We start from the raw sequence: 15,865 nt of genomic DNA on the forward strand, positions 1-15,865 counted from the left end.
TTTGAACAGTAGTGTGGGTTGTTAGAAAATATTTCTATTTTGAATAAACACAGTTACTTTTAATTTTATTCATCAAATAATCCTGAAAAAGTATCACAGGTTCCAAAAAAAAAATTAATAAAAAATATTAAAGCAGCTGAACTGTTTCTAACATTGATAATAAATCATCATATTAGAATGATTTCTGAAGGATAATGTGACACTGAAAACTGCAGTAATGATGCTGAAAATACAGCTTTGAACACAGAAATAAAATATAATCATGTTAAAGTATATTAAAACATAATTTTTTTTTAATTAAAATAATATTTAACAATATTGGGCAACCGCTCGCGTGACCTTCTCAAAAATAATAACAGGCTATTATTAATTTTTTTAATATATATCAGTTTTTTTTTAAATGTATTATAATAGCGATATTGTTTTTGACACGTTAAAATAAATTTTGACAATACGTAACATCAACCGTCATGTTGCATTCTGGGAAAATGAGTTTTCCCGGTACGTTTCAACTTTAACAATACTGATCGTTCTATTCGACATTGATAGATAAGATCAATTTAGGTAATTACTGTATTGTCTAATAAGCCTTTACACTATTTTGCATGTACTGATCCTTTCAAACTACTATAGTTGTTATTGCTGCGTGCGAGAAAACTACATTTCCCAATACACCCCAGTCCTCAGCGCTTCCTGTGTTCACATGCGCTGATTCAAGAGAGGCGTCAGTGACAGAGTGCGTCTGAAACGGTAACACACACTAAATGTCTGTGTTTAATTACAATCTTGAGCGTTTAAAGTCTCACACTGGCAGCGTGTTCGCCTGAAGGATCTCAGAATGGATAATCGCTGTTACGGCTGTGCGTCAAAGTTCACTCTCTTCAGAAAAGAGGTTAGAGGATGTAAACACAGCTCGTTTGATTTCACCCCCTGCGTTACTTGCGTGACTTGGGTTTGTGTTTTTGCAGTTGGGTTGTAGAAACTGTGGCCATTCTTTCTGCTCTGGATGCCTGACATATAATGCTGTGGTGCCAAAATATGGAAACAGTCAGCAGAAAGTGTGCAAACAGTGTTATGGAAACCTAACCAGGTCTGGAAGCCAAACACAGTTCATATTCAGACTAAACACTTGTGGTATATTCACTAATGCACATCTGACAGGTCTCTTTTTTTACAGTTCGGGCATCCAGACTGATGCTGGCAGATGGTCCCCACCTGAAAACTACAAAAAGTAAGAATCTGTGAGCATCACGTGTGAAATACAGCTGTGTTCCAGTGTTATAACACAGATCTGTGTCGTCTTACAGGCGAGTCGCTGCTCTCGAAGCCAAACAAGCTCAGCAGAATCATCCTTCAAGACCTACAGGAGGAAAGAGCAGCACTGTGAGTCTGATTCCAACCAGAGGACTCAGTAAAGAGGACCAGATCATCGCAGAACGACTCAACAAGCTGAGAGAGGAAACCAAGCCAAGTGAGATCCCTCAAAATCTGCCTTCTAGGACCGCTTGGTTTGCTTATATCGCATTATAATGTAAACTTTATTATCACCCAGCTCTAATCTGCCAAATGCAACTATAATGCATGAAGATATTAAGATATTCTAAACATTAACGTCATGATTTTTAGATGCAAATGCAACTAATGCATGAAGATATTATAAACATTAACATCATGATTTTTAGATGCAAATGCAACTAATGCATGAAGATATTAAGATATTATAAACATTAACGTCATGATTTTTAGATGCAAATGCAACTAATGCATGAAGATATAAGATATTATAAACATTAACGTCATGATTTTTAGATGCAAATGCAACTAATGCATTATTAAGATATTATAAACATTAACGTCATGATTTTTAGATGCAAATGCAACTAATGCATGAAGATATTAAGATATTATAAACATTAGCGTCATGATTTTAGATGCAAATGCAAGTAATGCATTAAGATAGATATTAAGATATGATAAACATTACATCATGATTTTTAGATGCAAATGAAACTAATGCATGAAGATATTAAGATATTACAAACGAAAAAAATCCATAAATATAAATCCAAACACAAACTAACACAATAAAAAAATCTAAAAAATAAAAACATTATAAAAAAATGATTAAATAAAAACTGTTTAAAATCAATAAGATTAAAAAAAATAAGTGTATAAAAATTTAAAATATTTATAAAATTTATTGAAAAATTAATTTTGATTAAAATAAATAAACAAAATTTTATTTTAAAAATTAGACAAAAAATAATAATGTAACTTTTCAAGTAATATTTTATGGATATTTATAATATTAATGTTTTATTTCAGCTTTTAAAACTTTTATTTCAGCTAGTTGCCAAGGCAACATGTCTTAATTTATAATTAAAGTTGATAAAAAATAACTGAAACTGAAATCAAATTAATAAACGGTATTAAATGTAAAAAATGTATATTAAATACTAATAACTTTATAGACATTAAAAAAACTAATAAAAATGACTAAAACAATAACTAAAATTAAAATGAAAACAGAAAATATAAAATAAATAAAATATATATAATAGTATGTCAGTGATATTTAAAAAGATCTGGTAAAACTTGTATAAATAAATTCAGTTAATAATAATTTTATTTAGTGTAGCGCCTTTGAAAGTTGCTTTCTTAAAACAAATAAATAAATAAATAACAGAAGAATAAAACAAACACACCCATGTAAAATTCTCTTCTGCGTCCCTGATCTTATCAGAGTCCATTCCGTCAGAGAAGGAGCTGGAGTCTCGTCTCGCTGCCTTAAAGGCCCCGCTTCAGCCCGTGCCGTCCGCTAAAGACATGGAGGAGCGTCTGGCTGCTCTTCAGGGACGACCCTCGCCCGCTCAAGCCCCACGGCCTGTACCTAAACACACCCGTCACTACACATGCTCTTGAGAAGAACTTCTCCATGAGTGACACAACAGCATGCTTTCTGTGGATGTCTGATGTGTGCAGGTTCATCAGCCGCCCGACAGCAGAACTCAGACCGAGCAGGCCAATGATCTGATCTCACAGATGACAGAAGAGGTTGCTATCGATGACCAGCAGCCGTCTTCAGAGGGTACTGTTTCTAATTGCCTAATTTATTCTCAGTAATGAATTTTAATATCCCGATTTAGTTTTATGATGAATAATGTATTGCAGTTTCATAGTATACGTTGAAATTGATTTCGGGGCACAGGATTTCTCGGTTTTATTAAATAATGAACATAATAGTTCTATAAAGCAATAAGCATCACAAAGCCATATGATACAGTGATTTTTCTGTGGTTAAGGCAAGATACTACATGTAAAACTATTGTTTTTGGGCTATTTTACTTCCATGTCCTATTTAACAGTAGTGTAAAGAAAGCATTGAAAATTAATTTAAGCATTTAGTTTGTTGCACTCTATCTATTGCACCTGTAAATTTTAATTACAATTCATATCTTTAAAGGCTGTGAGTTTTTTTTTTTTCTTTTTTCCCAACAGCAGTTACATGCATTTTATTTTATTTTATTTTATTTTATTTTATTTTATTTTATTTTATTTTATTATTTTATTTTATTTTATTTAGCTTTTGATGCTGATATGACATTAAATATATAGGTTATATATATATATATATATATACTATACTATACTTTAATTTAATTTAATTTTATTTTATTTTTGCCATGTAAATAGTCTTTGATGCTGATATGGCATTAAATAAATATGTATTATACTTTTATTTGATTTGATTTTATTTTATTTTATTTTATTTTTGCCATGTAAATAGTCTTTGATGCTGATAGGCATAAAGAAATATTACTATACTACACTTTTTTGTTTTATTTTCATTTTATTCAAATTTATTTATTTTTTAATTTTATTTTAGTCTATTCTGTTCTGTTCTATTCTGTTCCTATCTATATTTTGAAGGTTTTTATAATGGGCTTTGTTTATACATCCCCTTATATAGCATTTTATGGTAACACTTTACAATAAGGTTACATGTGTAAACATTAGTTAACATGAACTAACAATCAGAGCATTTATTTATCTCAGTTATATTAATTTCAACAAATTAAAATACATTATTAAAATTCAAAGTTGTGTCTATTAATAGTATTATGAACCAGAGCTAACATAAACTAACAATGAACCGTTGTACTTTTATTAATTAACGTTAACAAAGATTAATAAATACTGTAGTGAATGTATTGCACATTGTCAGTTAATGTTAGTTAATGCATTAATGAACATTAACTAATTGACCTTATTGTAAAGTATTACCTGTTTTATTCCTAAAAACATGGTGAAAATATATTTTTTCTCTCTCTGTTGAATAAAATAAATTTTAATAAAATAACAAAAAATTAGACAAAATAAATTACATTGGATTAAAATAAATGAAAAAAGAGATTAAAATAATTTAATAAACAAATAAATAATACTTCTAACAGGACGGTACTATAATAAGTAGAAAAAATATAATAATGTCATTAAATAGAAACTAAATATGTATTTAGGCATGTTTATAATATTAATTTTTAATGTTGTTAATCAGCTACAGTTTTTTCCCCTTGTCAAGTGTTATCTTAATAAAATTATTATCTTAAATTTCAGGGTTTTAATAGTTAACTAAAAACGTTTTCCCTTGAAATAAAATATACTTTATCTGAAATAAAATAAAATAGAAACATAAACTTTATTTTAGAAAAAGATGAATTTTTAGATAAAAAGACAAATCAAAAGTACCAACCTTTATATAAAAAGAAAAATCAAAAATCCCCAAATTTATTAAAAAAAAGAGAAATCAAAAGTCCCCTCCTTTTTGAGAATGTTGGACCTGGCTTGATCTGGAAAGGTATGCAAATTAGTGCATATTGAATTAGATAATGCTGCATTTGCATTTTTTGCATAACATTTCAGAAAACTTAATGTACTGTGATTAGTCAGCTGTGTGTTCACATCACAATATCATCTCTTTTCCGACGCACTCAGATGGACCGTTAAATGATCTTAATAAACAAGAGGGCGGGGGTGTGAATGAGAACGTGGATGACGGCGAGCTGTCAATCAAACAGCTGGAGGCGGAGAAGAGCCGTGTGCTGGAGGAGGCCATGCAGGAGCTGAAGAAAGACAAACAAAACCAGCAGCAGATGCTGGAGATGGCCAAGAGACTGGCTTTCCTGCAGGGACGGGATCCTGAGCAGGGTGCGTTCACATCCACACACACACAAATATAATGAGTGATCTTGAAACAGAAGTTGTGACTGACTTTACATTGATTTCTGAGCGAAGTGATGCATTGAACAAGAAAAAATTTAGCATTTGGATTTTATCTGCCAGCTGTTGTCATATCACAGAAATAGGAAGTTATGAAATCTTAATTAAATGTTTCCATCAAAAGATAAATAAATGTGACCCTGGAGCACAAAAGCAGTCTTAAGTCTCTGGGGTATATTTGTAGCAATAGCCAAAAAAACATTGTATGGGTCAAAATTATTCATTTTTCTTTTATGCCAAAAAATCATTAGGATATTAAGTAAAAATCATGTTCCATGAAGATATTTTGTAAATTTCCTACCATAAATAGATCAAAACTTAATTTTTGATTAGTAATATGCATTTGCTAAGAACTTCATCTGAACAACTTTAAAGATGATTTTTTCAATATTTAGATTTTTTTGCACCCTCAGATTCCAGATTTTCAAAATAGTTGTATCTCAGACAAATATTGTCTGATCATAACAAACCATACATCAATTGAAAGATTATTATTATTTTGCTTTCAGATGATGCATAAATCTCAATTTCGAAAAATTGACCCTTATGACTGGTTTTGTGGTCCATGGTTACAAATATGGTAATACTTTACAATAAGGTTCATTAGTTAACTACTTTAGTTAACATGAACTAACAAGGAACAATACTTCTACATCATTTATTACTTTTAATACTTCTAATACATTTATTAATGCAGTATTAAAATCAAAAGTTGTGCTTGTTAACATTCGTTAATGCACTGTGAACTAACAATGAACTACTGTATTTTCATTAACTAACATTAAAAAAGATTAAGAAATACAGTAATAAATGTATTGTTCATGTTGGTTAGTACATTAACTAATGGAACCTTATTGTAAAGAGTTACTAGAAATATGAAGTAAAAAATTATAATGCATGGATGAATCATTCACAGTAAGACCAATAACATTAAGAATTTATATATATATATATATAGGGTCAGTTTTGATTTTATGCTAATTTAAATACATGTTCTTGGTCTTACTGTGTACAGTTCATTAGTGCATGTTAAGAACTTCCTCTGCATTTGTACTGTATTGTATTGCTCTACTTTTCCTTGCAAAATGCAGCCTTGATTTCTACAGCAGAAATGGAAAGTCAATCAAATCTTAACCCTAAAAGGGGCGACGTATCCTGGTGGATACAAACATTTGAGAAGCTGTGGGGAGAAGCAGGGAATGTGTAGGTCTCATTTCTTGGTTTCATGTTAGAAGGGTGTCTGATGTGAATGTTTAGATATATTGAGTTTGTTCATACATTCTTTGTTTGGCTCACAGGAAGCGTTTAAACCTGCAACCTGTTAAGCATTATCTTAACAGGTTTACATTGAAATTTTATGAATTGAATGCTTACATTTTTTTGTAATCTGTCTCTAAATGTTTGTTTCTCAGGGGATACATTGCCCTTTTAGGGGTATAAATCAAGATATAAAAATATATAGACTGACTCTGAGATTTTGTGGCTTGTGTTTTAGAAAATCAAATCTTTTTGTAATCTGGACAAAACACATCGGAAAGCTCTGACAGTCAAGTTCCATATTTGGTGACTGTTTTGTAATAGAAGTGATTTTGTGAAAGAAATTGATAGATTTGTGACAGAATACTGCATCAAAAGAATTCAGTAGAGTTTGGGTGTCACCCAGTGGTGATTTTTGGTATAGTGCCCAAACAAAATCTTAAAGGAACCATAATTTTTGTGATATCAACTTCAAATTTGAAACATAACTTGCTTAGACATATGGCTTTGATTTTATAGCAATTTTAGAGTGAAACATATTTTGCTAAATATTTATTTTACATAAAATAAAAAACAATTAGTATACTACATTATCTTTACTTTTATAACTTTTTTGTACTTTCTTTTTTATTGAAATGCTTTCACTTCAGCAATAATCTGCTGTGTCTTCTTTAAAAAGAGACCAACCTTAGGTCTGTTTTTCCAAAGCTTTCAGGAATTGCATCCATGTTGTAACAAGCATTGATAAACAAATGTTCTGATTACAGTGAATTTATACCCCCAACGTGGCGACGTATCCTGAGGGATACAAACATTAAAATCCAAAATAAGAGTCAATTTAAAAAATCATGAAGTTGTATTATTTGAGTGCCTACAAGGTGAAAAATAGCAATAAATTAATTTTCTGATGTCTCTTTATGGTTCTGCCCTTTTTAGGGTTAATATATGAAATCAAATCTTTTGTTCTACTGATAGGTTTTACATAATATAAATGCATTGTGAATGATGCTTCATGATGCATAATACAACAGTGTTTCTGTGTGTTTGTTCAGTCCGACTGTCAGATTTCCAGCAGCCTGACAGTGATGAGGAGACGGAGGAAGAGGCCATCAACAGGGTGGTGAAACGGGTCTGTGATATTTATAATACCAAAACAATATGTCCTACAAAAAGTCTTTGTCTGTGATGTCCGAGGATCCATCTAGAAATTACAAAAGACATGTTTACAGTGAAAGTTTAATAACTCGCAAAACCATCATGCAGTAAGTCACTGCAGAAATGAAAACATATTACCAGTCCAAAGTTTGGACACACAGAACTGAATTTATTAATTTTCTCATGATCTTGAAAACCATTAGATTTTGAACAGTAGTTTTGTAGACAAATATGTATGAATTGCAAACATTTTTTAATGTCCAGATTGAGCAGAGCTGGACTCTAAACAAAGAAGAAGCTCAAATATAAGAGGGTTTGATCACTGCATCATTCCCAGACTAACAACTTTAAAAAATGAAAGTGAAAAACTTACTGATGTGTTACACATATTCGAACATGTATTGACATAAAAACTTACAAATAATGAAATAAGAAGTCATAATTGAGATAAATAGTCATAATTATGGGATAAAATTATAACACAAGTCATAGCTATGAGACAGAAAGTCAAAATTATGACATAGTCAACTATGAGATGATTAGTAATAATTATGACATAACTGAAAATGTAAAATACTAAGTCAACTGATATAAATAGGCAGAATTATTACATAAAAGTAAAAAAATTACATGCTGATTCATAATTATGAGATAGAACGTTTAAATTGTCAGTCAACTATGACATAAATAGTAATAAATATGACATAAAAGTATAAAATTACATACCAAGTCATAATTATGAAATGGAAAGTCTAAATTATCACATACTAAGTCATAACTAGGAGATAAATAGTCATAATTATGACAAAATTAAAAAAATGAAAGTCATGGCTATGAGATAAACTCAAAAGCATGAAATACAAAGTCAACTATGAGATAAAGTCATAACTATGACATAAAAGTAAAAAATATGACATGCTAAGTCAATTATGAGATAGAAAGTTGACATGACAGTCAACTATGAGATAAATAATAATAATTTTGACAAAAAAGACATCATAATTCTGAAATGAAAAGTCTAACTTATCACATACTAAGTCATAACTATGAGATAAATGTCATAATTATGACATAAAAAAATGATGACAATAGTAAGTCATTATAACATAAGTCAAAGTTATGAAATACTAAGTCATATCTATTAGATAAGTAAACAATAAGTTTACTTGTAAAATACAGTCAACTGAGATAAATAGTCATAATTGTGACAAAAACTCAAAATTATGAAACACCAAGTCAACTATGAGATAAATAGTTGTTATTATGATGAAGGTTACAAATATGACATGCTAAGTCATAATTATGAGATAGAAAGTTGAAATTGTGATAGTCAACTATGAGATAAATATAGTAATTATGACAAAAGTACAAATTTATGACAATAGTAAGTTATAATTATAACAAAAGTGAAAATTATGAAATATTAAATCATAACTATGAGATTAAGTAAACAATAAGTTTACTTATGAAATACAAAGTCAACTATGAGACAAATAGTCAGAATTATGACACAAAAACTCAAAATTATGAAACACTAAGTCAATTATGAGATAAATAGTAATTATTATAACATAAAAGTGAAAAGATTTATGGCAGTGGTAAGTCATTATAACATAAAAGTCAAAGTTCTGAAATACTAAGTCATAACTATGAGATAAATAAGTAAACAATAAGTTTACTTGTGAGATACAAAGTCAACTATGAGATAAATAGTCATTATTATGACAAATACGAATAACTATAGTAGTTTATACAGTATTAGCCTATTATAGCCAGTTTATTTTGACCTGTGGCACATCCTATAACAACCACCAGAGGTCGCTATTTAGATAGATCTGTCAGAGCTCAGTTTGAAGGCATCTTGCGTGTGTTTTCTGTCTCTCGTTCAGTTATCAGAGGAAGCAGCTCTAGATGAGGCCAGCGGCTACAACATCCCACCAGAGCTCAGTGGCCCGATGAACAGAGAGAAGGACACGTCCAGCTGGAAACCAGTAACAACCCGACACACATGCATAATACAAATGTTAAACCTCTGGAGTCGATTAACGCGTATACGCGTTTTGGGGTATTTTTCTCCTGATAACCCCGAAAAGAACTGAAATTACACTTTCAGTTTTGATAGTACAGATAAGTGCAATACATCATCTAACGAATCTTAACGGGTCTACTTTTTTTTGTATACAGACATAATAACAACAAAACTTTTGTGCACTTATAAAATAAAGATAACAAACAAGGAGTGCTGTCTGCAGCCTTTGGTCTGCGCTGATCAGATACAAATGCGTCATTAAAATGAACTGTAACTCAGTGAATACTCAACGAAGAGACATGAGAGAGATATCTATAGAAAGCCTGACATGTCTACTTTTAAAACTAAACAAGTGCTGCTGAAAACAAATATTCTGTGATAAGTAATCCATATGAAAACAACGCGATGTCCGTTTTTCACAGTCTCCCATTCATTATTTTCTAATGCGACCACGCCCCCCCAGCGCCGGCGCGCGCTATTGAGATTCAAATGTTTCACTGAAGCGCGCGGCTTTTGAATACGCCCCCACACAACAGAAGACAACGCAGCGAGACTGTTCTTCAAGTTTTTTTTATTTTACTGTTTTATTGCTTCGCGATGAGAGGAATAAGACATAATTCACCCCAAAAAGATGTGATGTGGTTGAGGATTTGAGATTTGGATTTCCTCAGAAAAAAGAATGAAGCACTTTATTCAGCAGAGTTCATAAACATGAGTAAGTCTCTTATTTATTTATATATATACTTGTTACTAGTTTTCACATAACGTGTAACATTTTACTAGTTAGACTTTTTCCAAAGACTTTTCCAAACTATAATTCCTGACTAAATGTATAATCAAGTGAAATATTATGAAGTTTCAATAACAATATACACTACTATAACCATTCAAAAGCTTGATGTAAATAATATAAATGTAACAATAAATGTCACTGTAACAAATGTAACAATCATTGCTGTTCTTTCAATTTATCCCCCCTAAAAAACCTAAAAAAAAAATATTCTCAGCTCTTTTCAACATTAATAATAATAATAATAATAATATAATAATAATGATATAGATGATGAATAATACAATAAATGTTTTTTTTTTTTGTAGAAAATAAGATTGTTAAAAGGATTTCTGAAGGATTGTGTGACTGGAGTAATGATGCAAAAAATTCAGTTTGAAAGTCAGCTTTGATTTTTCTGTTTAACTGCACTCACAAGTGAATATTAAATTATGTTGCGGGATAATTAAATATATTCTAAAATAAACTACAAACATAAATTATATAGATTTATTTTGTCCTCACATTCTTTCTTGTAACTCATCCCTCTCAGCTGACACAGCTGACTGAATGGCTCATTATGCAGCTCATTATGCAGGCCTTTGTCTTCTCAGGTGTGAATTCATGATAGTTGACGCCTACTCGCATATGACTTTTACCAACAAAAAGTGTTTTAGAAAATTTAAATCAAATTTTTGTTTTCTGTAAGTGAGTAAACAAGATGATTTTCACATCATTTAGAAAAAAAAAAATTCTAGGATCTACAAGCTCCAGTTCTCAAAATTCCTGGGAACCAATTTTCTATATGTGTTTTATTGCCTTTTTCAAAGTGATTTAACATTTTTAGTTTTTCACTAACCACGCATAACCATTTTTTTTCTCAAAAACACAATCATGTACATACATGCTGCTCACATATTATTATAGCCTAGTTGGTGCTGATTACAGTGAGATTAGACTTTAGCCATTTGGATATTTATAAGAAACTGAAAAAGCACAAATGTCAGGGCATGACAAAACTTCTCCAGGCCCCAAAAATACCCCTAGACTCCAGAGGGTTAAAGAAGGCCTGTGTGTCTTCAACAAAATGAACTTTTTCTGAATTGTGCATGATTTATTCCTGTGTGTTCAAGTTCTCATTGCCGTGGTTTAAATCAAAGCCGGCAGCTGCTGCCTCACAGATCCAGCGTGTAAAAGATGATGACCGTGATGAGGATGATGAAGAGCTGCCATGGTGCTGTATCTGTAATCAGGACGCCACCATTCGCTGCCACACGTGTGAACGAGATCTGTACTGCGCCCGCTGCTTTAGGTACAAAGGGTGACGATCGTCCCATTCTCTTGTAGTCATTATTAGTGTTCACTAAGATGAGCATCACTACTACTACTAGTACTCATACTTATCAAACCTCTAGCACTATCTAGACAATGATTCCTCAAATTAAATATTACAAACTTGAAGGTGGGCTCTTCTGACCACCCTAGCAACCACACAGAATATCCTAGCAACCCAATTCCCTGGCAACCATACCATGATGGTGTTTAATGAAACTGACTCTTGGGATGTAACAGGATTCTGAAACGGCCAAAGAGGCAACTTGCACAGCAATAGTTAGTTATTTACTGAATTTCAACATGTGATTCTTTACTTTTTCAATTTACATTCTTTACTCCTAAGAAGAAAACTCATGCTTTGGTAAATCATAATTACAAGTCAAAATGATGAAATACTAGGACATAATTATGAGATGCTGCTAAGTCATAATTATCAGATGAAGTTGAAATTATGAGATATAAATCAAATACTAAACTCAAAAGTGTGAAATACGAAATCAACTATGAGATAAATAGTCATAATTGACAAACTCAAAATTATGAAATACGAAATCAACTATGAGATAAATAGTCATAATTGACAAACTCAAAATTATGAAATGCTAAGTCAACTATGAGATAAAGTCATAACTGACAAACTCAGAATTATGACAAACTTAAAATTATGAAACGCTAAGTCAACTATGAGATAAATAGTCATAATTATGTCAAACTCAAAATTATGAAATGCTAAGTCAGCTATGAGATAAAAGTCACATAATTATTACAAACTCAAAATTATGAAACGCTAAGTCAACTATGAGATAAATAGTCATAATTATGACAAACTCAAAATTATGAAACGCTAAGTCAACTATGAGATAAATAGTCATAATTATGTCAAACTCAAAATTATGAAACGCTAAGTCAACTATGAGATAAATAGTCATAATTATGACAAACTCAAAATTATGAAATGCTAAGTCAGCTATGAGATAAAGTCATAATTATGACACACTCAAAATTATGAAATGCTAAGTCAACTATGAGATAAATAGTCATAATTATGACAAACTCAAAATTATGAAATGCTAAGTCAGCTTAGATGAATAGTCATAATATGACACACTTAAATTTTTTTTATATGAAAAAATGCTAAGTCAACTATGAGATAAATAGTCATATAATGACAAACTCAAATTTCATGAAATGCTAAGTCAACTATGAGATAAATATCCTAATTATGGACAAACGCAAAATTATGAAATTGCTAAGTCAAAAAATTATGAAAATATAAATAAACAATAAAAAAAAAAAACAAAAAAATGACAAACTTAAAATTATGAAATGCTAAGCCAACTATGCGATAAATAGTCATAATTATGACAAACATGAGATACTATAATTTAATGAAGACGTTAAAATAATGAATGTCTAAGGTAATTATGACAAAAATCAAAATTATGACAAATAATTATGTCAAACTCAAAATAATAAAAAAATAATCAAAATTATGACAAACTCAAAATTATGAAACGCTAAGTCTACTATGAAATAAATAGTCATAATTATTAAAAACTCAAAATTATGAAACGCTAAGTCAAAATAGTCATAATTATGACAAACTTAAAATTATGAAATGCTAAGTCAACTATGCGATAAATAGTCATAATAATCACAAATATTACAAAAAGTTTAACAAAAATAGCCATATTTATAGGGTAGGCACATTATATGATAAAAAGTTTAAATTATGACTTAAAAGTGATAATTATGACATACTAAGTCATAAGATGACAAAAAGTTGGTGTAATTATTACAAATAGTCAAATGATGATATACTAAGCTACACTAAAATATAGCTATGATATAAAATTTAAATTATGACATATATAAAAATTCATAAGAATCAAATAAAAAATTAAAAAGTCATTATGACATAAAAAGTCAAAATTATGATATGGTTAGTCATAATTATGAAATAAAAGTTTAAATTATGACATAATGCTTTGGTTTATCATAATTAATTTAAATAACTTTTAAATATAAACAATCTCATCATTTCAACATCATTATAAAAAAAAAAAAAAAAATTATAAATATGATTTACCAATGCATGTTTTTTTTTTTTTTTCTGTCCTCTTCAGCATTTCTTATTCATTCCTATCAATCAATCTAAATTCATTCATTAATAAATACAAATGTGCTGCGACATAAAATAGCATACTAATATACAAAATATAAATAAGAAAAAAGGGTGTTGTGTTTTTCTTTCATTCTGCCACAGGGAAGGTCATGACAAATATGACAGAAAAGAGCATCGCACTTCCTCATATACGGCTCCTAAGAAAGGCAAGAAGAAAACCTGAAACCTCCACCAGCAGCCGCAGGATTTAAGTGATGAACTTATTTAATTGTAGCCAACAGAAAATAATAATGTCGCTTAAATGTGCTTCTAACGACACAAAGCAGCCTTAGACTTAAGATTGTCCAAAGTCTTAAAATGATGTTGTTATCATCGTTGGTGGAGTTAATAGACTCTTAGAAGCTTGATAAATGATGGGTTTGTTCAGGGGCAGACTGTAATATGACCATCTGTAAATATAAAACTGGACAACTTACGTTGCGTCTTCTCTTTGCTGGCATTTTTCATTGTTGTTGTGAATAATTGAAAGGCCAGTATTGAGGGTAAGCAGAGCACTGTCAGAGACGAATCACAGGAAGTCCATGCAATGCATTAGTGTTCCTGAGCCATCGTGACATTTAAGACGCTACATGACTTCACTGGCTTGTACTGTACTGTTATCTGTTGGCATCACATTGGCAGAGATAACAAAAAACTAAATTAAAATAAATGGAAAACATTGAATGTACTAAGTGTGTTATGTGTGTAAGATGTGAACTGTACACTGAGTTAGTCAAAGCACATATCAGCACATCAGCTGCTTTACTGTGTTATCACTTTATGTCCTCATTAACCTGTGTGTGTGTGTGTGTGTGTGTGTGTGTGTGTGTGTAGTAAATAAGTGTTTGTCCTTCAGCCCACATACCTTCTGTAATTACATCACACGCCAGGACGTTTTCACAACCTAAAAAGCCTAGTCATGGTTTTTATTTTGTTTATTTTGTAACTTTTACGTTATTTAGAGCATTACACCTGTATTTTACTTTTTATCTTATTATGTTATTTGGAGCATTACACCTGTATTTATTTTATTCTGAGTGTTATTTTATTGCGACCCTCTAATTAAATTTAATTTACTTATTTTATTTTGCTTCATTTTATTTAGGAGATTATGCCTGTATTTTATTTTATTTTATTTATGTTACTTTTAATTTATTTTGAGCATAATTTAATTTTACTTTTATTTTATTTTATTTTTGTTTTGAGCATTACACCTTTATGTTACTTTATTTTACTACTTTTATTTTATTGAGTATTATTCTTGTATTTTATTTATTTATTTACATTACTTTTTACCTCATATAGAGCGTTACACCTGAATTTTATTATTTTATTTTATTTTGAGCATTATATCTGAATTTCTATTTTATTTTATTAAGAGCATTACACCTGTATTTTATTTTAATTTTACTTTTTTATTTTATTTCACTTTTATTTTGAGTATTATAATTGTATTTTATTCTTTTAGTTTATTCAAATTTAAATCGCTTTTTACTTTATATAGAGCATTACACCTATATTTTATTTTGACTAATTTGTTTATTTTATTTTATTTACAGGATTACACCTGTATTTTATTTGATCATTTTATCTTCTCAAAACAGTTCTGAATGTTTGTGCAAACATGATTTTCTCGGTGCAACTTAAGCAACAACAGCATCACAGTAAACAGCTGAGGTTAATGACTAAACTGAGTAATGCAGCATAAAAGTTAACCTTCAACAGCCATCTTTACTCTTTAATCACATAAAATTCACATTAATAAAAATGCTTTAAAATGTAAACATACATGAAACTCCATCTCATTTTAAAGTTCATATAATTCACAGTAATTTAAAGGCTTTAAAATGTAAATATACATGAAAGGAATATTCTG

General features: G+C 30.1%; 1 protein-coding gene across 2 annotated transcripts; it reads left to right on the top strand.

Moving 5' to 3' along the window:
- The first annotated feature begins 686 nt into the window (after positions 1-686).
- LOC109087453 (abscission/NoCut checkpoint regulator) lies at positions 687-14,677 on the top strand. Of its 2 annotated transcripts, XM_042715738.1 has the most exons (11): positions 690-892; positions 969-1,090; positions 1,178-1,231; positions 1,308-1,471; positions 2,744-2,886; positions 2,983-3,088; positions 4,996-5,208; positions 7,590-7,666; positions 9,582-9,683; positions 11,624-11,802; positions 14,092-14,677. In XM_042715738.1, the coding sequence occupies exons 1-11, from the start codon at positions 839-841 to the stop codon at positions 14,171-14,173; spliced, it is 1,296 nt and encodes a 431-aa protein (XP_042571672.1). In that variant the 5' UTR covers positions 690-838; the 3' UTR covers positions 14,174-14,677. The 2 variants fall into 2 exon arrangements, with proteins under 2 accessions (XP_042571673.1, XP_042571672.1); XM_042715739.1 differs by lacking the exon at positions 14,092-14,677 and having other exon boundaries at positions 687-892; positions 9,582-9,715; positions 11,548-11,681.
- The last annotated feature ends 1,188 nt before the right edge of the window (positions 14,678-15,865 follow it).

This window comes from Cyprinus carpio, chromosome A25 (assembly GCF_018340385.1).
Source record: "Cyprinus carpio isolate SPL01 chromosome A25, ASM1834038v1, whole genome shotgun sequence".
Classification (NCBI taxonomy): domain Eukaryota; kingdom Metazoa; phylum Chordata; class Actinopteri; order Cypriniformes; family Cyprinidae; genus Cyprinus; species Cyprinus carpio.